The sequence below is a fragment of the Peromyscus eremicus genome, unplaced genomic scaffold (assembly GCF_949786415.1).
Source record: "Peromyscus eremicus unplaced genomic scaffold, PerEre_H2_v1 PerEre#2#chr22_unloc_1, whole genome shotgun sequence".
Taxonomy (NCBI): domain Eukaryota; kingdom Metazoa; phylum Chordata; class Mammalia; order Rodentia; family Cricetidae; genus Peromyscus; species Peromyscus eremicus.
Window position 1 is genome coordinate 8,881,061 of NW_026734286.1, and position 21,530 is coordinate 8,902,590.

Consider the following 21,530-nt stretch of genomic DNA (forward strand, 5'->3'; position numbering starts at 1 on the left):
ATGCCATATTGATTTAAACAGAGGCTGTAAAAGTTTACACTCTGACCAGCAATAGAGGAATGTTCCCTTGCTCCACATCCTCTCCAGCATAAGCTGTTATTTGTGTTTTTGATTTTAACCATCTGATAGGTGTAAGATTAAATCTCAGAGTCATTTTAATTTGCATTTCCCTAATGGCTAAGGGTGTTGAATATTTTCTTAAGTGTCTCTCAGCCATTTGATATTCCTATGTTGACAATCCTCTACTTATATTTGTACCCAAATTTTTCATTAAATTACTTGGATTTTTTGATGTCTAGTTTTTTTTAGTTCTTGATATATTTCTTAAATCAGCCCTATTTGGATGTGCAGTTGGTGAAGATCTTTTCCTATTTTGTAGGCTTCTCTTTTGTCCTTGTGGTAGTTTGATGGTAATTGGTCCCAATAATCTTATAGGGAGTGGCATGATTATGAGGTGTAGCTTTGGTAGAATGGGTATGTTCTTGTTGGAGGAAGTATGTCAGTATAGGTTTGGGCTTTGAGGTTTCCTATACTGAGGATACTGCCAAGTGTCTCAGTCCATTTCCTGTTGCCTGAAAGATGTAGGACTCTCAGATACAGCTACATTGCCACATCTGCCTGCACACTGACATGCTCCCCATCACGATGATAATAGATTGAATCGCTGAAACTCTAAATAATCCACTGCAGTTGAATGCTGCCTTCCTAAGAGTTGGTCATGGTGTCTTTTCACAGCAATAAAACCCTAACTAAGACAGTCTTTTTAATTGTGACTTTTGCCTTACAGGAGTTTTTTGGTTGCATGAGCTCCAATTTATTGTTGATCTTAGTGCCTTTGTGATTGGTGTTCTGTCCAGGAAGTCATCTCCTGTGCCAATGCATTCAAGGCTATTCTCCACTTTCTTTTCTATCTGGTTAGGTGTATCTGGTTTTATGTTGATGCCTTTTATCCACTTGGTATTTAGTTTTGTGCAGGGTGATATGTATCTCTTTGCATTCTTTTACATGCCAACATCCAGTTAGAACAGCACCATTTGCTGGAGATGCTTTCATTTTTCCATTTTATAATTTGGGCTTCTTTGTCAAAAATCAAGTGTCCATAGGTCTGTGGATTTTTGTCTGTGTCTTCACTTTGATTCAATTGGTCAACCTCTCAGTTTTTATGCCAATACCATCCAATTTTTATTAGTATAGTTCTATAGTACATCTTGAAACCAGGGATGATGATTGTTCCTAAAGTTCTTTTATTGTCCAGGATTGTTTTAGCTATCCTGGTTTTCTGATGAAATTGATTGTTGTTCTTTCCAGGTCTGTAATAAAATGTGTTGGAATTCTGATGGTGATTGTGTAGAGTCTATAGATTGCTTTTGGTAAGATGGCCATTTTTTACTGTGTTAATCCTACCTATTCATGAGTATAGTAGATATTTACATCTTCTGACATATCCAAGTTCCTTATTCAAGGACTAGAAGTTTGTAATATACAGGTCTTTCATTTGCTTGGTTAGAGTTCCAGCAAGACAGTTTATATATTATTTGTGGCTATTATGAATGGGGTTGTTTCCATGATTTCTTTCTCAGTCTGATTAACATATGTATAGAGGAAAGTTAATGATTTTTTGAGTTAATTTTTTATCCAGCCACTTCATTGAAGGTGTTGTAGAAGTTTCCTGGTAGAATGTTTAGGGTTGGTTATGTATACTGCCATGTCATCTGCAAAGACTGATACTTTTATTTCTTCCTCTGAAATTTGTACCTACTTTATCTTCTTTCATTTTCTATTGTTCTAAATAAAATTTCAAATACTATATTAAATAGATCTGGAGAGATTGGACAGCTTTATCTTGTTCCTGATTTTAGTGGGATTGCTTTAAGTTTTTCTCCATTTAATTTGACGTTGGCCATAGGCTTATTATATATTGCATTTCTTATGTTTAGGTATGTCACTTGTGTCCCTGTCTCTCCAAGACTTTAATCATGAAGGGATATCAGAAATTTTCAGATATCTTTCTGCATCTGATGATATGATCAGGTGGTTTTTCTCTTTCAGCCTGTTTATAAGGTGTGTTACATTGACAGATTCTCATATGTTGAACTATCCCTGCATCTCTGGGATTAACCAGACTTGACCATGGTGGATGATCTTTCTGATGTGATCTTCGTTTTCAAGTATTTTATTGAGTATTTTGGCATCAAAGTTCATGAGTGAGATGGGTCTGTAATTCTTTTTATTTTTGAGTCTTTTGTGGTTTAGGCATCAGGGTGACTGTGGCCTCACAACATGAATGTGGCAATGTTCATTTTGTTTCTATTTTGTGGAATAATTTGAGGAGTATTGGTATTAGCTCTTCTTTGAAGGTCTGGAAGAATTATGCACTAAAACCATCTGGACCTTGGTTTTTTTTTGGTTGGAAGACAGAGACTTTTAGTGACTGCTTCAATTTCCTTAGGGATTATAGTTCTACTTGATCTTGATTTCACTTTGGTAAGCGGTATCTATTTCTTTTAGATTTTCCAATTTCATGGAGTACAAGGGTTAGAAATATGACCTAATGATTCTTTGAATTTCTTCAGTGTCTGTTGTTATACCCTTTTCTTTTTTGATTTTGTTAATTTGGTTATTCTCTCAGTGCATTTTAATTTGGAAAAGGGTTTATCTATCTTGTTGATTTTCCCCAAGAACTAACTCTTTGTTTCACTGATTCTTTGTATTGCACACTTGTTTCTATTTTGTTGATTTCAGCCTTGCCTTTGATTAGTTCCTGCCATCCCCAAATTCACTTGCTTCTTTTTGTTTTAGCATTTTTCAGATTTCCATTACGTTTCTAGTATGAGAATTCTCAATTTTTTATAAATACACTAAGTGCTATTAACTTTCTTCTTTGCACCACTTTCATTGTATTCCATAAATTTGGGTTGTTCATTCATTTTCATTGAATTCTTAGAAGTCTTTGAGTTCTTTATTTCTTCCTTGAGGCAGTTGTAACTCAGTAGGGAATTGTTCACTTTCCACAAGTTTTCAGGCTTTCTGTGGCTTCTGGTGTGGAAGTCCAACATTGATCCATGGTGATCTGGTAAGATATAGGGTTTATTTCAGTTTTCTTCTGTTTATTGAGACTTGCATTGGGGTTGAGTGTATACTCAACATCATTGAAGGTTCCATGGGGTACTGAGAAAAAGCTATATTCTTTTTTTGGGGGGGGTAAACTCTTCTGTAGATATCTGTTAGGTCCATTAGTGTCATAATGATTTTTCCCCATGATTTTTCTGTTCAGTTACTGTCTGGATGACCTGTCAATTAGTGAGAGTGAGAGATTGAATTCTACTACTCATGTGTGGGGTCTGATGCATGGTTTATGTTTTAGTAATGTCTCTATTACAAATGTTGGTGGCCTTGCATTTGAGGTATAAATGGTAAGAAGTGAGATGTCATCTTTGTGGATTTTTTCTTTAATGAGTTTAAAGAGTCTCTCCCCAACTATTTTGATTAATTTTTATTTGGAAATCTATTTTGTTAAATATTAGAATGGCTACACCAGCTTGCTTCTTGGGCTCAGTTGTATTGACAAATCTTTTTACAATGCTTTATTCTGATTTAATGTCCATGTTTAGTGGTGAGATGTGTTTCCTGTATGCAGCAAAATGATGGATTCTATTTTTTCATTCATTTTTTTTCATTTATCAGAATAGCCTTTGTCTTTTAATTTGGAATTGAGTCCATTGATACTGAGGAACATTATTGAGTATATTATTGAGTATATTATTGAATATTATTGAGTAGTGTTTGTTCATTTTTGTCAGTCATTTTGATGTTGGTAGGAGTAGAGACTGTGTGTGTGTGTGTGTGTGTGTGTGTGTGTGTGTGTGTGTGTGTTTCCCTTTTTCTGCATTTGATGTTGTGCAATCATTTATTTCCTGTGTTTTCTTTGGTGCCATTCACCTCCTTGTTTTGGAGATTTCCTTCTGGTACCTTCCATAGGGCTGAATTTGTGGATAGTTTAAATTTTGTTTGTCATGGAGTATCTTGCTTTCTCCATCTATGGTGATTGAACTATTTGCTGGGTACAGTAGTCTGGGTTGGCATATGTGGTCTCTCAGAGCCTGCAAGACATTTGTCCATGCCCTCTATATTTAGAGTCTCTGAGAAGTCAGGTGTAATTTTAATAGGTCTGCACTCATATGTTACTTGGCCCTTTTCCCTTGCAGCTTTTAATGTTCTTTATTTATTTTGGACATTTACTGTCTTGACTATTATGTGGCAGGGGGACTTTATTTATTTGGCATTCTGGAAGCTTCAAGTACATGTATAAGCATCTCTTTCTTTAGGCTAGGAAAATTTTATTCTATGATTTTGTTGAAAATATTTTTGAGGACTTTGACCTGGGATTCTTATTCTTTTCTTCCCATTGTTCCTTGTGCAAGTGTTACAGTTCCAGAGGAAAGGGTATTCTGACTTGTCAAGAAATCAGGGTATACATGCAAGTGTTAAAGCTCCAGAAGGAAAGGTATCCTGTTTTGTTCGGAATTCAGGCTATACCTGAAGCTGTGAAGGGAAGGTATCCTGGATATCTACAGCTTTGGAGGGAAAAGTATCCTGATTTGTCAGGAAGTCAGGCTATAACTGTAAAGTTGGTATGCTAGATACCCACAGCTGTGAGGAGAAAGGTTTCCTGAATTGTTGGGAAGTCAGGCTATACCTACAACTGTGAAGAGAGGTATCCTTGATACCTACATCTGTGAGAAGAAAGGTATCCTGACATGTGGGAAGTCAGGTTATACCAGGGTGTGTTGCTTTCACTGGCTCTTGGTTCAGGGTCAGGGTGCTAGAGTTCATGCTCAAGAATTGCTTGGTTTCCTGCTTAGGGATTGGTTTGTTTTTCTGCTCAGGGATAAGTTGGTCTCATGTTCAGTTGGTCAGGGGCAGAGTTGGCTCTGATTTCAAGGCCCAAGTGTGTTTTGTTCACTGGCCCATTTTAGCCTCTTTGCTCTAGTTTCAGGGCCAGGGTGTGTATCTTTCACTGGCTCTGGTTCCATGGCCAAAGTGTTTTTCTTTGGCTCTGGTTTCAGGGTCAGGATGTGTTTCTTTGGTTCTGGTTTCAGGACTTAAGTGTTTCTTTCACTAACTCTTTTTTTTCAGGGCTAAGGTGCATTTCTTTCACTGGCTCTTGGTTTAGGGTCAGGGTGCTAGAGTTCATGCTCAAATGCTGGTTGGTTTCCTGCTCAGGGATTCGTTCGTTTTCGTGTTCAAGAATAAGTCAGTTTCATGTTTAGTTGGTCAGGCACAGATTTGGCACTGGTTTCAGGGCCACACTGTTTCTTTCACTAGCCCTTTTGACCCTTTTAGCTCTAATTTCAGAGCCAGGGTGTATTTATTTCACTGGCTGTGGTTGCAGGGCCAAAGTGTTTCTTTGGTTCTGGTTTCAGGGCTAAAGTGTTTCTTTTACTGGCTTGGATTTCAGGGTCAGAGTGTGTTTCTTTCATTGACTTCAGTGCAGTACCTTCGTGGGTTTCTTTGTCTGGCCCTTTTACCATATATATAGGTTTGGTCTTTTCATAGTGTTACAGGTTTCCTGGATGTTTTGTGTAAAGAACATTTTAGATTTAACATTTTCTTTCACCAATGTATCAGTTTCTTCTATGGTATCTTCTATGCCTGAGATTCTCTTTTCTATTTCTTGTATTCTGCTGCATCTGTAGTTACCGTTCACATCCCTAGATTGTCCATCTCCAGGATCCCCTAATTTTGTGCTTTCTTAATTGCTTGTATTTCCATTTTCAGGTCGTCAAATTTTATTCATTTCCTTATTTTATTTGTATTTCTCTGGGTTTCTTTAAGTGATTTTTTTCATTTCCCCTTGAAGTTCCTCTATCATCTTCATGAGATTGGATTGGAGGTCATATTCTTTTGCTTCAGCTGTGCTTGAATAATCAGGGCATGTTGTAGTAGGATAGCTGGGCTCTGGTGGTGATATATTGCCTTGGCTAATTTTGATTGTGTTCTTACCCTAACTCTACTACTCTGGGCTTGGGGTCATTGCAGGTTTAGGTGCTGATAATGACTTTATCATTGCTAGATGGATATTTTTTGTTAGTTTACCACTTGTTTTTTTTTTTTTTTTTCCTCTCTGGTGTTTTTCCCTGAGTGTCCTGGGGTTTTGGTGATAGGTTCACCAGCGTATTTTCCTTGAGGTTATTGCATCCTGCATGACTTCTGTGATTTTGGGTCCAATGTTGCCTCTGAGGTTCCAAATACCAGTGTGTCTTCTGAGGTCATTAGCAAGGTGTGGCTTCCAGTAAAGTGGAAGTATCCTGCCAAAATTGTGGACTGGGATATGGAGCACAGTTGGGGGCTGTTTGGCTGGCTTTACAGGGTGTTGGCTCGAAGTAGGTTTTGACTTACGTGGGGTTCCTAGTACTAGCATGGCCTTCAGTAAAGCACAAATCCTCTGCCAGAGTTCCAGCCAGAACATGAAGCCTGGGGGAGAGGATGCAGTCTGAGGCTCTTTGGCAGGCTGTAAGGAGTGTTAACTGGTAATGGCTGGTATATTTTCTGGCATTCCTAGTGCCTGCATGGCCTCTGGTAAACAGAAGTATTCTGACAGTTGTGGCCAGGATATTGAGCACAGGGAAGGTCGTTCTTGGCAGCTGTTAAGTGGGCTTTATGGAGCATTAGTGAGTGGTGGGCAGTGTTTTACCAGGGGTCCCATGTAAAGGCTTGGCCTCTGGGAAAGTACAAGGCTTCTCTCAGTGTTTTGGGCTGGAATATGGAGCCTAGGGGAAGGGGTGCAGTTTTTATGAAATCAATAAATTCTATTCCATTGCAAATGTTATAGTAAGAACTCCCATAACAGCAAAAGTTCGTGTAAGAGAAGGTCATACTGCAGAAGAATTTTCTGAGGATTGAGGTACAGTCCAAAAAATTACAATATGCATAAATGAACACATGTATGTAGGGCAACTGAGGTTCAAGAGCAAAGGGAGTGACAGCCATTTGCCATAATTCATTACTATTTTTAACTCTTGGATTAACTCAAGCTGTGTAACTCTGACAGTGTGAAAGGATGTAAGCAGGTCCTCCTTGCACAATTTCTCACTTCTCTAAGTGGTATGGGCCCTGTACATAAAGTATATTAGCAGTAGTGGGTAGGTGCTGAAGTTCCTGTTCTAGAGAGGAAAAAAATAAGGCAGGCTCATGTATCAGCTGGCTTATTTCCTTCTGTAATAAAAACAGGCAGGCCAGAGTATGCAGAAGAATAAGTAACAAAGAAAGGATGCCTGGGAGTTTTAATCAAATGTTTCTGTTCCTGTAGTAATAAGAAACAAAACAGGCAGTGAAGATAATATTAAAGCAGTTTCTATGCTGGAAATATTCCTACAACATAAACAAAATCTGAAACAATATTTTCAGGTTTACAAAATAATTGTAAAATACATGAATCAAAACAGCAAGTTCTACCTGTTGAGCTCAGGGAAAACAAGTATTAATCAATTGATGAATATCTTGTCTATGAATCCTTCCTAATCCATTAGATGAGCCATACACAAAACAAGTTTATGCCTGTGGAATGAGAGAAGTTGGATAATTTTTATAATTACAAATTCAGGTCATATGAGAAAGCCTCTCTCTTGCCAGCTGGATAATGATTTCCTGTCTTTCCACAGTAATCTGCACATGATTTAAAAGTCCATACAATTCTTTAATGCACTTAAACACTGATTTTTCTTCAAGGGTTATATAGTACAGCAACATTCAAGTCTGTAAAATTTTTTGACACTGGATACTGTGCTGGTTCAGTAATTGAGCAAGAGAAGCAAGGAAAGCTGATATGGTATTAATAAGTCCATTTCAAAGTTTTCTCCTCTGTGCTGTAATACCTGTATGAGCCAACTTAGTGAGGAAAATAAGTACATTTAAAGGGAGCCAAAGATCCACAGGATCCACAAATGCCTCTTGTAGTCTGGATTCAAATACCTATAGTTCTTACTTTTCCTCTAGAGGTAATATGTGAGGACCAACCAATGATGTCTCTCCTTTTGCAGTTTCAAATAGACTAGTTAGTGCATCTTTAGATACTCCTAAAGGAGGACATAGCCAATTAATACCCCTAACAATTCCTAAAGTCATTAAGTGTTTTTCAGTTGTCTTGTCTAAAGAATTTTTGTGTTTGTGTGGTTTAACAGCTGTTCTAGGAACTGGTTTTCCTAAATATTACACAGTGTCTGATCACTGTTGCATTTTGGTGCAATAATAAGTCCATTGTTTTTTTTTAGTCTGTTTTCTGGCCTATTATATGTCATGTCATAAATGAATCGGAGCTGTTCTTCTTTGGAGCAGGCAGACAGGACATAAGGATAAGGGAAGGCCTGCCTCTTAGGCTTTAACACATTTCTTATGTAGTATTGACACATATTAGAGGAGTTTGTCATGCCTTGAGACAATTTAGTCCATTGATATTGGAGCAGAGGCATTTTATGTTTGAATGAGGGAACACAAAAGGCAAAATGCATGTTATCAGGATGAATAAGTATACTTTAAAAGCGATATTTTAAATCCAAAACTACTGAAGGTCAATCTTATGGAATATCTGTAGGCCTGAGTAAACCTGCCATTAGCCAATTAGTATTTTCTGGGCTTAGAGTGTATATCCATTCATTCCAACGGTTTACCTCTTGTGCTATAATATCTGTGGGTAACAATTCAGTAGGGTACTTTTGAAGGCAGCAAAGGATCCACAGGATACACAAATATCTCTTTGGTCTGGATTGAAATAGCTGTAGTTAATTTTTGCCTCTATAGATAGTATGTGAGTATATTCCAATTCCATCTCTCCTACTAGTGTTTAAATGGATTGGTTAGTGCATAATTATGTGTTAAACCTTTTGATTTTGCTGAAGTTGTATTGGAAATACCAACCATACCTCATGAGGCCAGAAAGGAATTTGTAAGTGAAGTCAACTTTATCATAGGCTCTTCTAAATATTCACCAAAATGGAGAGAATTCAAGATTAGATTGATCATTAAATTACTCACCCCATGCTTCAGGGTCAATTTCAGAATATGGAGGATATGTATGTAAAGGAGGCTGTAGCAGTAATGGGACCTGGGAGAATGGAGCTGATAAATAAGGACGATTAAAGTCTCATACAAGAGCCAACTTTATTCATTGCCTGAGACAATTTATACTCTGCAGGTTAAGAAAGGTTACATGAGTGAAGTTCTCATGAGTTAAAGTTGTATACAATGAAAGAGCAAGCCACATGGGACAAAAACATGTTTTTCCATTCAGGCATATAAAGGACAGGTCAAACATTTAATTGAGCAACACCACCAAGCAATAATGAGCAACCAAGAGACAAATCACATCTATCTGCACAAAAACACATTTCAAGAACAATTTTTGGATTTGAAGAAACTGAGGTCACAAGACTTTTGTTTTATTTTCTTGGAGTGTTAACATAAGTATTCAGAATTCTCCTCAAATGACTCCTTTCCAAGACCATGTCTGATAATAAATATAATTAATTTTATTTTATTTTAGAAAAAGAATATAGCATATACATGAAGAAAGTTCTTTTAAACATATGGAGTCACAAACACACTAACACCAACACATAATTGTCTTTGCACCATTTACATACCTGGTGCCCTAGGAAGCCAGAAGAATGCATCCTATCTCCAGGACAAGGCTTTATTAGCAGTTCTGAGCCATCTGATGTGGGTGATTGGAACCAAATTGGATACCTAACAGCAGCTTTACAACTGAGTCAAATTCTCAACATGCCAATATTGTAGAAGATGAAGTTGTGCCACTATTGTTTCTATCTTCTATCACTGGGAGGTGATGAAATTTCCTATATGATCACTGAAAGATTGAATGCTTTCTATCCCTCTGTGAGTAGACTCTGACCATTGCTTCTTATTGTAATTGTAAACACAGTTCTCTTAACGTAAATGAAGACAACAAAAGATTTTGTTGTGTAGAGATGAGTCCAGGTTATGTTAGAGAAAGTTCCATAATGTGATATATTCTTTTAAAAATAATTTATTTTTACTTTATATTCATAAGTGTTTTGTTTGGATCTAAGTCTGTGTGAGGGTATTGTGTTCCCTGGAAGAGGACCCTGGAAGAGGACATACAGACAGTTGTGAACTTCCCTATTGGTGCTGGAAATTGAAACTGTGTCCTCTGGAAAAACAGCCAGTGTGTTTAATTGCTAGGCCATCTGTCCACAATCCTAATTTTGGATTTTTGAGAGAAGATGTCTTAGTTAGAATTTTGGCAATGAAACACCATGACCAAAAAGCACAATGGGGAGGAAAGGGTTTATTTGGCCTAAACTTCCATATTGCTATTTATCACTGAAGGAAGTCAGGACAGAAACCTAAATGGGGCAGGAACTTGGTGCTGTTGCAGAGACCATGCAGTGTAGCTTCTTAACTGGATTATCCCCCATGGCTTGCTCAGCCTGCTTTTTTATACAATGCAGGACACCTCCCCATCAATCATTAATTAAGAAAATGCCTTAGAGCCAGATCTTATGGAGTTTTCTCAACTGAGTTTCCTTTCTTTGATAACTAGCTGATTGTGAAGTTGACATAGGACTAGCCAGTGCAATTGACCACTTTTCAACTTGACACACAAACATGGCATTATTAAGCCCCAACCTTTCTTTTTTCATTCACAAGATACTGCATTAAAACATAAACAGCTTTAATAAAAGTCCAACAATCTTTACAAATTCATACACATTGAAGTTTCTGTTTAAAAATATGTAATCTCACTAAAAATCTAAAATCTCTTTTAAAAATTCAAAGCCTTTCAAATATGGCTCACGGAAAAATCAAAATTAAATTAAATACTGTCTCTGTGCAAGAGGAAGAAGCAAGGCAGTCAAAACCTGAAAAAAGCAAAAAACGAAGTCTGACTGTATAAATTTACTCAACCTCCAGTGATTAAGATCCACGCAGAATCTTCAGGGCTTCTCCAAAGGACTTAGGTCACTTCTTTGGCTCTGCACTCTGCAGTACACATAATTTCTAGGCTCTTACTGGTTCCACTTTACCACTGCTGATGGTCTTGGTGGACAAATGCATAGTACTGGCATCTCCAAAATGACGTATTCTGTGCCTGGTGTTCAAAGCTTTACCTGATTTATAAGGTTCAAGGGATTTTTCTCTAGGATGTATTTTTTTCATGCCCGTGAAGATGACTTTATGTTCTACCACATTAATAGACAATCTCTCCAGTATGATTTCTTTCATGTTTTTTAAGAACACTGGGAAATTATGTAAAGGCTTTACCACATTGAATGCATTGATAGGGTTCTACTATGAATTCTTTCATTAGGTGTGAAGATGACTGTTATAAGCGAATGCTCTCCAACATAAATTGCATTCACAGACTTTGTCTCCAGCATGATACTTTTATGATTGCAAAGATGTCCTTTCCATGCAAATCTCTACCACATTGATTACATCCATAGGGTTTCTCTCCAATATGATTTCTTTTATGGCTGTGAAGATGACTTTTCCATGTAAATGCTGCACCACATTGATTGATTGCATTCATAGAATTTCTCCCCATTATGACCTCTTTCATGACTGTGTAGATCACTTTTATGTGTAAAGGTTTTACCACATTGATTACATTCATAAGCTTTCTCTCCAAAATGAATTCTTTCATGTCTGTGAAAAGAACTTTTCCATGCAAATGTTTTACCACATTGATTACATTCATAAGGTTTCTTTCCAACATGAATTCTTTCATGACTGTGAAGATGACTTTTACGTGTAAAGGCTTTACCACATTGATTACATTCATAAGGTTTCTCTCCAGTATGAATTCTTTCATGATTGTGAAGATCACTTTTCCATGCAAATGCTTTACCACATTGATTACATTCATAAGGTTTCTCTCCAGTATGATTTCTTTCATGATAGTAAAGATGACTTTTATGTGGAAATGTTTTACCACATTGATTACATTCATAGGGTTTCTCTCCATTATGAATTCTTTCATGATTGTGAAGATCAGTTTTATATGTAAATGCTTTATCACATTGATTACATTCATAGGGTTTCTCTCCAGTATGAATTCTTTCATGTCTGTGAAGAAGACTTTTCCATGCAAATGCTTTACCACATTGATTACATTCATAGGGTTTCTCTCCACTATGAATTCTTTCATGACTGTGAAGATGACTTTTACTTGCAAAGGCTTTTCCACATTGATTACATTCATAGGGTTTCTCTCCAGTATGGCTTCTTTCATGTCTGTGAAGAAGACTTTTCCATTCAAATGCTTTACCACATTGATTACATTCATAGGGTTTCTCTCTACTATGAATTCTTTCATGACTGTGAAGATGACTTTTACTTGAAAAGGCTTTACCACATTGATTGCATTCATAGGGTTTATTTCCAATATGACTTTTTTCATGATTGAGAAGATGACTTTTTTGTGCAAATGTTTTACCACACTGATTACATTCATAGGATTTCTCACTAGTATGACTTCTTTCATGTTGCTTAATAATACTAGGATATGTAAAAGTTTTACCACATTGCTTATCTTCATACTGTTTCATTATAGAATTAGTTCTGGGTAATTGAAGATAACTATTACATGCAAAATCTTTGAAACTTTGATTATATTCATAGAGATTCAAATGTGTTCTTTGCTGTAACTGTAAAGGGCAATCAGATCTAAATGTTTTATTGTGTTGTTTACATTCATAGGATTCCTCTTCTTTATGGGTACTTTGGAATATTTCAAGATACCTGTGATGGTTCATGCCTTTAGTACATGGCTCACATTTATCAGTTCCTTTTTCCATATGAGTTTTTACATTTCTTTGAAAAGAACTGGAAGAACTGAGAGCTTTACCACACTGATTGCATTCATTACATTTTCCTATAGTGGGAGTCACATTACATGTGCAACATGAACCAGTACAGACAGAAAAATTTCCAAATTCTGTGTACTCATAAGGCTTTTCTCCATTGCAAGCATGTTGGTGTATTTCCAGTGAAGTTGGGAATCTAGTTAATTCTATACTTGTTTCACAATCACACTGTCTACTCATAGTGCTAACCACTGCATATCTTTTGATTTTTCTGGGTGAGAGAGAGGTACCCATCTTCTTTCCAGATCCCTTATGCTCACATGGCTTATATCCAGAGTGACAGATGATATACCTGTTAAGGAACAATAATAAACAAAGGGTTTTCACAGTGCATTCACACAGTTTAACATTTTGTTCCTCATAGAGATGTAGTACAGGGATTAAGGTTTCTCCACCATGACAACATTCTTGAATCTTATAAACTGCCCCTTAAACTAAACTATGGTAACTCTCTTCAAGTATATGAATACCACAAGCTTAACTAAGGGATAATTTGCTTATGAATATTTTTGGACATACCCTAATCCTCTAATCAATGTGAACGCCTTTCCAGTAGTTGAATGGGATGAAACTAAATGGATGCATGGATCTCAGGGAGTTATGATTGATATGGTGACATCTGTGAAGTCATTATTTCTTTGTCTTATCTCTTACAGGAACACTTTGTAAACACATATCAACTATCTGAAAGTGAGGTACATGATATTGTAAGAATTTAATAATCATCACAAAGCTGTAATTATTTATATTGTTGGTTTTCATTAAATATCAGGGCACTTTAAAAGTTCTTTAGAGGCATAAATGCATCTATCACCTTGTACATGAAAATTACCTTCCATGTCTTCTAGAACCTTGACAATGTTCTCCAATATTGTGGTCCTCCCATTTGTAGCCTAAAATATAGTACCAGAAATGAATGATATATTATTGGAAATTATGCAAAATTTGAGTTATTATATCCAGTGAACCTTAGAACCATGCCTAATTTATGTACCACATTCTTCTTCTTTCACAGTAGAAATCACAGTGGAACAAAAATTCCTAAGAAAGGCTTATAACTGTAAGTTAAAAAGTGAAGGAAAACTCACATTCTTACCTATAGCAGTGAGATTATCACAGATTTCCAGCATCACATCTCTGTAGAGACTCTTCTGAGAAGGATCCAGCAAAGCCCACTCTTCATGGGTGAAGTTCAATTGCACATCTTCATAGGTCACTGTATCCTAAAAATCACATACACATATGAAACAGAAATGGTAAGACTGAATGCTCTGCAAATGTACACTTCACTGGGATTATATTTACATAATTATGTGTGCTTGATAAATTTATTTCATATCACAGAATTTCAAATGCAACCAACAAACCATTTTAGAGGGAATTAGAGAAAGAGGATTATGACTCTCATTTCTGATCCCTATGAATACTACATGGCATTGCAAGCGAAATGCTGACCTATATATAGAGAGAGATATTCAAACAAAGCAATAGTATTGAGTAAACAACAGCAAACTTGTTTCAAAATTACTGACATCAAAAAAGGATGGGCATGGTGGTGCACACTTTTAATCCCCAAACTCAGGAGGCAGAGACAAGTGAATCTCTGATTTTCAGGCCAGCCTGGTCTATGTAGAGATTTCTATGATAGTCAAAGGTACATAGTGAGACCATGTCAAACAAAGAAAAACATTGAGCACAAGGGGCTTACTCTAAATTCCCTCAGTGAGCTAAACACACATTCTAGAAATGTACTTGGCTTTCAGAAAACTGGAGTGCCTCATTTGAACTATACAGCTAATATGATATTCCTATGAAAAAATGCATTTTTACTAAGTTACTGACAGACATATCAAAATGATTCTCAAAAACATTAGTGAAGGAAAGGCTGTTGTTAAACCGTAAAAGAATACAAACAAACAAGCAAAGCTCCCAGTAGAATTTAAATATGGACCAACAGTTAAGATCACCTGTAGCTGGAGAGCTTCTCTCTAGGTCCCACCAAGCCCCTGCAGTCCCACAACCCACGTATAAAATAATCACTCAGATGCTTATATTATAAACTGTATGGCCGTGGCAGGCTTCTTGCTAACTGTTCTTATATCTTAAATTAACCTATTTCTATTAATATATAAGTTGCCACGTGGCTCGTGGCTTATCGGTACCTTACATCTTGCTTGTCATGGTGGCAGCTGGCAGGTCTCTCCCCTGCCTTTCCATTTCTTTTCTCCTCTCTGTTAGTCCCACCTATACTTCCTGCCTGGCCACTGGCCAATCAGTGTTTATTCATACAGAGCGACTTCCATAGCAATCACCTTTTACTTTTACAGAGGATTTGCATCAGTCCCTAGGACTCAATTATGGCTCCCAATATTTGGAACTCAATTTCAAGACTATCCAGGGCTCTCCTCTGACTTCAGCGAAAAGCAGGCAAACATGGTACACCTGCATATATACAGGAAAAAGACTCAGGCATGCATTTCAAAAAGTAAAAAATATTAAAACAGCAAAAAGATATGCAGAATGTTACACATCTGCAATGTAATGATTCAGGAGATCTGTATTAATGTTGTGAATGCATGCCATCCTGCTGGAAGAAAACGAAAACTCTGCCAACGTTTAAAATTAATAAAGTGGGTAAAGCTCACCAAGATCAAATACTTCACATATAGTAAAACCTAACGCTATCAGCCAAAAATATAAACTAAATATATCAGGGCAGGAAAAATGTCTTATCAAGGAAAAGCATTTGCTTCTATATTACCTTAAGTTATTTAAGGATGGAGTGTGTTATGTTGGAAATGTGGTTGCATGAGAATGAGCAGGGCTGCTCAGTTTTAACTACAGCAAGATGTGTAGGGTCCCCAAACAGCTTGACCACACAGCTACCATGACAGGCTTAGAGGCCCAGATACAACTTCTGGAAGGCAACGCCCAGATCCAGGAAAAGCCATAAGCTGACACCAACCAGTAATCCACCCAGGGATGGGGAAGTACCTAACATCCCAAACATTCCAACCATTAGATAAGGTGGCCAGATGTCCCTGAGTCTAGCACACACCTATTTTTGTTTTACAGATACCCATAGACATTATCAACAAATTAGGATCCTAAACCCTGGAAATCCCCTCACCCCAACCTTTACGATAAAAATCCTACCCTTCCTGGGCTCAGGGCTCTCTGCTCTCACCTTTGCATAGGACAGACAGATCAAGCCCCGGAGCCTGAAAATAAAGGGAAAAAGAGAGACCAAGCTCAAAGCTTGAAAAGATTAAAGGCTCTTTGCTTTTACATGTGTGATTTGGTCTCCTAGGTGGTCTTTTTGGGGTTCCCCATGATCTAGGCATAACATTGATAAGAGTGGTTGGAGTATAAACACTCAATACCCATCCCCAGAGACCAATATACTCATGGAAGGCCCCTGATTCTAGAGATACCATTTGCATCCTAAGGAAACCAGAAATCTCAGACAAAGTCTCAAATACATCTTTGTACTTGGGAGATTTTTCATTCAATGTACTATTTGACACAGATCATGATAGGCTCACATTCAACCCATAATGTAAAATGCCTTTTAGGCTAGCCACAAAGATCCTTATATTCTGTAACAGTCCCCAAACTGTTAAAATGTACTAAGTTTCTTCTGACACTGAAGATAGTTTCTAGAATGTGTTATCTTGTAAAATCAAAAACAAAATTATATCTATGTGCACTAGCTGGTATCTTATGTCAACTTGACCAGGCTAGAATCACCAGAGAGGAAGGAACCTCAGTTGAGGAAATGCTTTTGAAAGTTATAAATTTATAAACTCAAGTTCCATTTGCTTTTTGGATACCATCTTACAAGGACTCCAATTTGCAGTAAGGCTCGTTAAGGAAGGGAATGGGTCAGGTGCCTTTAGTCTACTGGCTATGGGTGAGTTAGGACCTCTGTTGGTCTTTTCTGTCGAACACACAGATTGCAAGCCCAGCACCACTTTGAGATCTTTGGTAGCAGTTAACTCTGCAGCTCACACACAATTGAGCCTGTATGATAATGAGTATTCAGAAATGGGAAATGACTGGGGGGTGCTCACCAACCTAAGACAGAGCACCTGTGTGGCCTGGGCAGGTGTCTCCATGACGGGTAAGATGACCTGTTGACGACCCATGCAACCTAAGTCAGAAGCTCATTTTTTAGAGGGGACCTGTAGGGCTCTGGCCCCTGTTTTGGGTAGCTGTTGCCTTGCTTGCTGACCTCGAACTTGATGTCCTCCCTATGCTAATTCCCTACCGGGTTCCAACCTCCTGAATGCTTAAGGTAAGTTCCTTGTCTGTGTATCCTGCATATTGGGCATTAATAGCTTAGATACAAGATTGTAAAACATCAGTAGCAAACTTCTGCCCTCCGGGGTTCTTCCATTGTGCTGTAAGCCTGTATTTAAGACCTCCTCCCTCCTTCAATAAACGGCATTCTGCATTCAAAAAAAAAAAAAAGATTATATCTACGTGCACTGGCTGGTTTCTAGTGTCAGCTTGACCAGGCTAGAGTCATCAGAGAGGAAGGAACCTCAGTTGAGGAAATGCCTCCATGAGATCCAGCTCTAAGGCATTTTCCTTTTAGTGATTAATGGAGGAGGGCCCAGTCCATGGTGGGTGGTGCTATCCTTGAGCTACTGGTCCTAGGTTCTATAAGAAGGTGGACTGAGCAAGCTATGTGAAGAAAGCCTGTAAACACCTTCCCTCCACTGCCTCTGATTCAGCTTCTGTGACTCTGGGATCCTGCATTTTTAAGTTCCTATCCAGACTTCCTTCAGTGATAAACAGCAATGCTGAAGTGTAAGCCAAATAAACCCTTTCCACCCCAATTTGCCTTTTGGTCACACTGGCTCATCTCAGCAATGGATGATACTATACAACACACAAAGGTACAGAATACACATTCCCTTTTCAAAGAAGTGAGGAGAGATTGGGCCAAGGCAAGACTGAAACCCTGCTGGGCAAACACCAAATCCTGCAGCTCTGAGTCAGACACCTGGGGCTTCAGTTTCAAAAGAATTAGATGGCTCTCTCTCTTTGACACTTTTCACACATCTCTACCTTTGGTTACTTCCACTCCCTGCATGCAGCTACTCATGAAAGGTGTCTCAGAGCTTGTTCATCTCAACATCTAGTGGTCTCAAAATGCAAACCAGTCTTCATTTTCATACCTTCTACAATGAACTGTCACAGTCTCCACATTGGATCCTTGACTCTGCCAAATAATTGGCTGCAACAGTGCTGAACTGAAAGTACACTGGAAGAATCCATGACCTTTAAATTGTGCATCTTTTCTCTTTTAAGAAAATGTGACACATGGATGATGTGTCAACATGGGGTTCTAGTTCTGGATTGACCCTGCCCCACTGGAACAGATCAGCATTAATTCTGTATGAATTTTTTTTTTCTGGGACTAGGACTCTTGTTCCCTTTCCCTTTCCTATTGAAACACTTTACTTGGTGGTACAGTACCCTTGCAACACCTTTTCTATATTTCCAAAGAAGAGCCTGTGCCTACTCTTTAATGTCACTAACCTTTCTGAAATTATAGCCTCTGTTCTGGCCATGACTGCCCTCTAACACCACCTACTACTGTTTTCCTTTCCAAACACACAGGTTACATTAATATCTGCCCTGATTGTTGCTCCTTTACTGTTGTAGGAACTTAGCAGAGTCACTGTATCTGTGGTACATATTAGAATGAACAACCATTTTTTAGAAGTACTTTTACCTTAAAAAATCCTAATAGCAGGGATTGTTATGCAGAATGAACTTTGCAGCCATCCTGGCACTATGATCACAAGATGCCTCAAACACATCTGAGGCTCTGGTATTATTATGTATTGCACATAATACATAAAAAAGACTAGAGTCATGGATCCATGTGATGCTCACCGTCAGTAGAACATCTAGATTAAGATTAAGGACTCTGGTGTGAGGAAATACTTTGTCTAACTTTCAATACACCTTTGTACAGCTGTGTAGTGGTATTTGCTAGGTCCATGACCTTGGGCTATTTGGCCTAAAGGAGGTGGTGTTTCTTGCCATTGTATGTGACCTCACAAAAGAACAGGAGAGAGGGTTATGGGCTTCCCTCTTCCTTTTTCTTATTTTAAATTTTTTATCCTGGTGTGATCAGACACCTGATGGCCTGGGACCTAAACCAGGGTCCTCTGGAACATCAGTCAGTGCTCTTAACCACTAGGCCTTCTATCTCTTCTCTTAAATTAAGAAAGTCACGAACAATGGCAAGAAGCACAGCCTCACTTGGACTGTAGAGCCCAAGGTCATGGGCAAAGCAAAACAACCACACAGCTGTTTGGGGTTCAGTCCATTAGAAGAGGCTAGACCTTCCTGCTGCCACATAGGCCTTAAAATTTCATCTTGGGAGTGCCTTCTTTCTTCAACTGACCCACATTATACAGTATACCTGATATTTGGTGACCAACAATGTGGGGCATGGAAAGAAGGGTCCAGACACTCCAATACTGAAGGTAACATATGTCAATAGTAGTGGGCGAGACTCCAGCATAGGACAGGAACTTAGATAATTTAAATTCTCCGTCTCAACAGTGGCAACAATAAATTAGCTCCTGGGACAAAGGTTAAGTCAAGGAAGAAGAATCTTTTCAGGAGAGAAAGAGAATAGAAATTAAATTTAAAAACATACCTTCACAATAGAGAAAGGTGAAGGAAAGGAAATATGAAAAGGAAATTTCGGGATGGAAAAAGGAGAAATGTTTAATCAAGAAAAGGATTTTCCTGGTAGAAGAAGGGAAAATGTTGAATAAAGTCCCTATAAAGGAAAAACAAAGAAAAGAAAAAAGCCTCTTCACAGGAGAAACAGGGAAAGAAAAAAAGGCTTTTTCTGACAACAGAAAAAAATTAAAGATTTCTGAAACTGAGAGCTATACTTTACCTATCACCTCCTTCAGAGACAGGCTGGGTGGGCATCACTGATGCAACCTGAGCAAGCACAGCCAGTCAGTACTTAGAATTTTCTTGTTTGCTTAACTTTGGTTTAAATGCTTGTCTGGTTTTTCCCCCTCAGAGCGGGAATAACTCAATATTAAAGGTCCCTTTGTAGAAAATGTTTTGTTTTTCTCTAATAATGGATATAACTCATCAATGGTCCCTTCAAGGGAAAAAGCAAAATTGAAAACAAGCCCAACTTTTAGTAAAAAATAATTGCAGATAGGAGATGAAGTATTAAGTCAATGCTGTTTGAATTTCCAACGGTATTAGTCATTCACTGTATGGAGGTTGTTCTCTTCTCTTGTGTATATAAGTAATGTTTGAATGAATGTTTATTTTTCATAATAAATGAACTAAAAATAAAATTTGTGATTTTAAAATATATTATTATAGGGTCTTGTCTGCTTATCATTACTGATAATTTAGCTCTTCTTACTAAGTTTCTTTCTGGAAATGCTTGATTAAATCATTTAAAAATGTAGTACTGTAAACAGAACAGGTTGTTAGCTTATTAAATAATATGGTTACTAAGTTAAAAATTCATAAAATATAATCTCTTACTGATAGCCTAGAAAAGTTGTTTTTCCACTAAATAAAATACCGAAAAATTGTTTGTTCCACACTGGTAATAAGTGACAAGTTGCATTATCTTGTTATTTGGAATCTATTAAAAGGATCCTCTTTTTACAATTTTATAAAAATACTCTCCAAGTATTGACTAAAGTTGCTTAAAATCCTATAGAGATTGTTTTTACTGCTTTTATAGATGGCTTATGTAAAAAAGACTATGCAAATAGAAGCCATGATAGAATTCCTCAATTACCTTACTAAAAAAAAAAAAATTGCGGGCACTTGAGCAACTAATACAGGAACAGTTAGATGCTAGACACAGTGAGGAAAGTATAAGTCCTTGGAATTCTCCTATATTTGTAATAAAAAGCAATCTGGAAAATGTTAACTGACTTGAGAACTTTAAACAGATTAATTCGACCCATATATCCTTTAAAGCCTTGAAATCCTTTACCTTCTTCATTATGTAAAGCATGGCCTATAATAGTTGTTGATTTAAAAGATTGCTTCTTTATTATTTCTTTACAAGAACAGTACAGAGAAAAATTTTGCTTTTAAGATCCTACTTATAATAATGCTCAGCCACTAAGTGATTAATTAAAAGATTCTTTCCCAGGAAATGTTAAATAATCCAACTCTATGTCAATATTTTGTAAATCAACCACTAGAAGTGGTTTGTAAACAATTTTCTCAGTCTATTATTTATCATTATATGCATGATACCTTAATAGCTACCTCTGATATTGATATCCTGGAAAAGGTGTTTGCTGAGGTAAAAAGATCTTACTTCACTGGGAGTTGCAAACTGCTCCTAAAAATTCAAACAGGGGATTCTCTTAGGTATCTAGGATTTAAATGAGTAAACAAAAAATTCAGCTTCAAAAGGTATAGATTAGAAGAGATCAATTACATAAACTTAATGATTTTCAGAAATTATTGGGAATATTAATTGGTTGTGGCCTACCATTGGATTGTCTACTTAAGAATTAAGTACTTTGTTTCAAATTTTGCAAGGTGACTCAGATTTAAATAGTCCAAGATATTTAACAATTGAGACAGAAAAGG

General features: G+C 37.3%; 1 protein-coding gene and 1 pseudogene across 1 annotated transcript; one reads left to right on the plus strand and one right to left on the minus strand.

Moving 5' to 3' along the window:
* The window catches only part of LOC131900449 (excitatory amino acid transporter 4-like), a 419,569-nt pseudogene that overhangs the window by 124,093 nt on the left and 273,946 nt on the right, over nucleotides 1-21,530 (plus strand).
* LOC131900829 (zinc finger protein 883-like) lies at nucleotides 9,138-14,198 on the minus strand. The gene is made up of 3 exons (XM_059252163.1): nucleotides 14,002-14,198; nucleotides 13,738-13,798; nucleotides 9,138-13,197 (listed from the first exon to the last, which is right to left on the minus strand). Exons 1-3 carry the CDS (start codon nucleotides 14,033-14,035, stop codon nucleotides 11,508-11,510), a joined length of 1,785 nt encoding a protein of 594 aa, XP_059108146.1. The 5' UTR covers nucleotides 14,036-14,198; the 3' UTR covers nucleotides 9,138-11,507.

Excerpts from the sequence above, each read along its gene's own strand:
- LOC131900829 (XM_059252163.1), bottom strand. The coding sequence starts at position 14,035 with ATGCTGGAAATCTGTGATAATCTCACTGCTATAG. Across the intron at positions 13,799-14,001 it reads TGATAATCTCACTGCTATAG|GCTACAAATGGGAGGACCAC; the intron begins GTAAGAATGTGA and ends ACTATATTTTAG. Across the intron at positions 13,198-13,737 it reads GGTTCTAGAAGACATGGAAG|GTATATCATCTGTCACTCTG; the intron begins GTAATTTTCATG and ends GTTCCTTAACAG.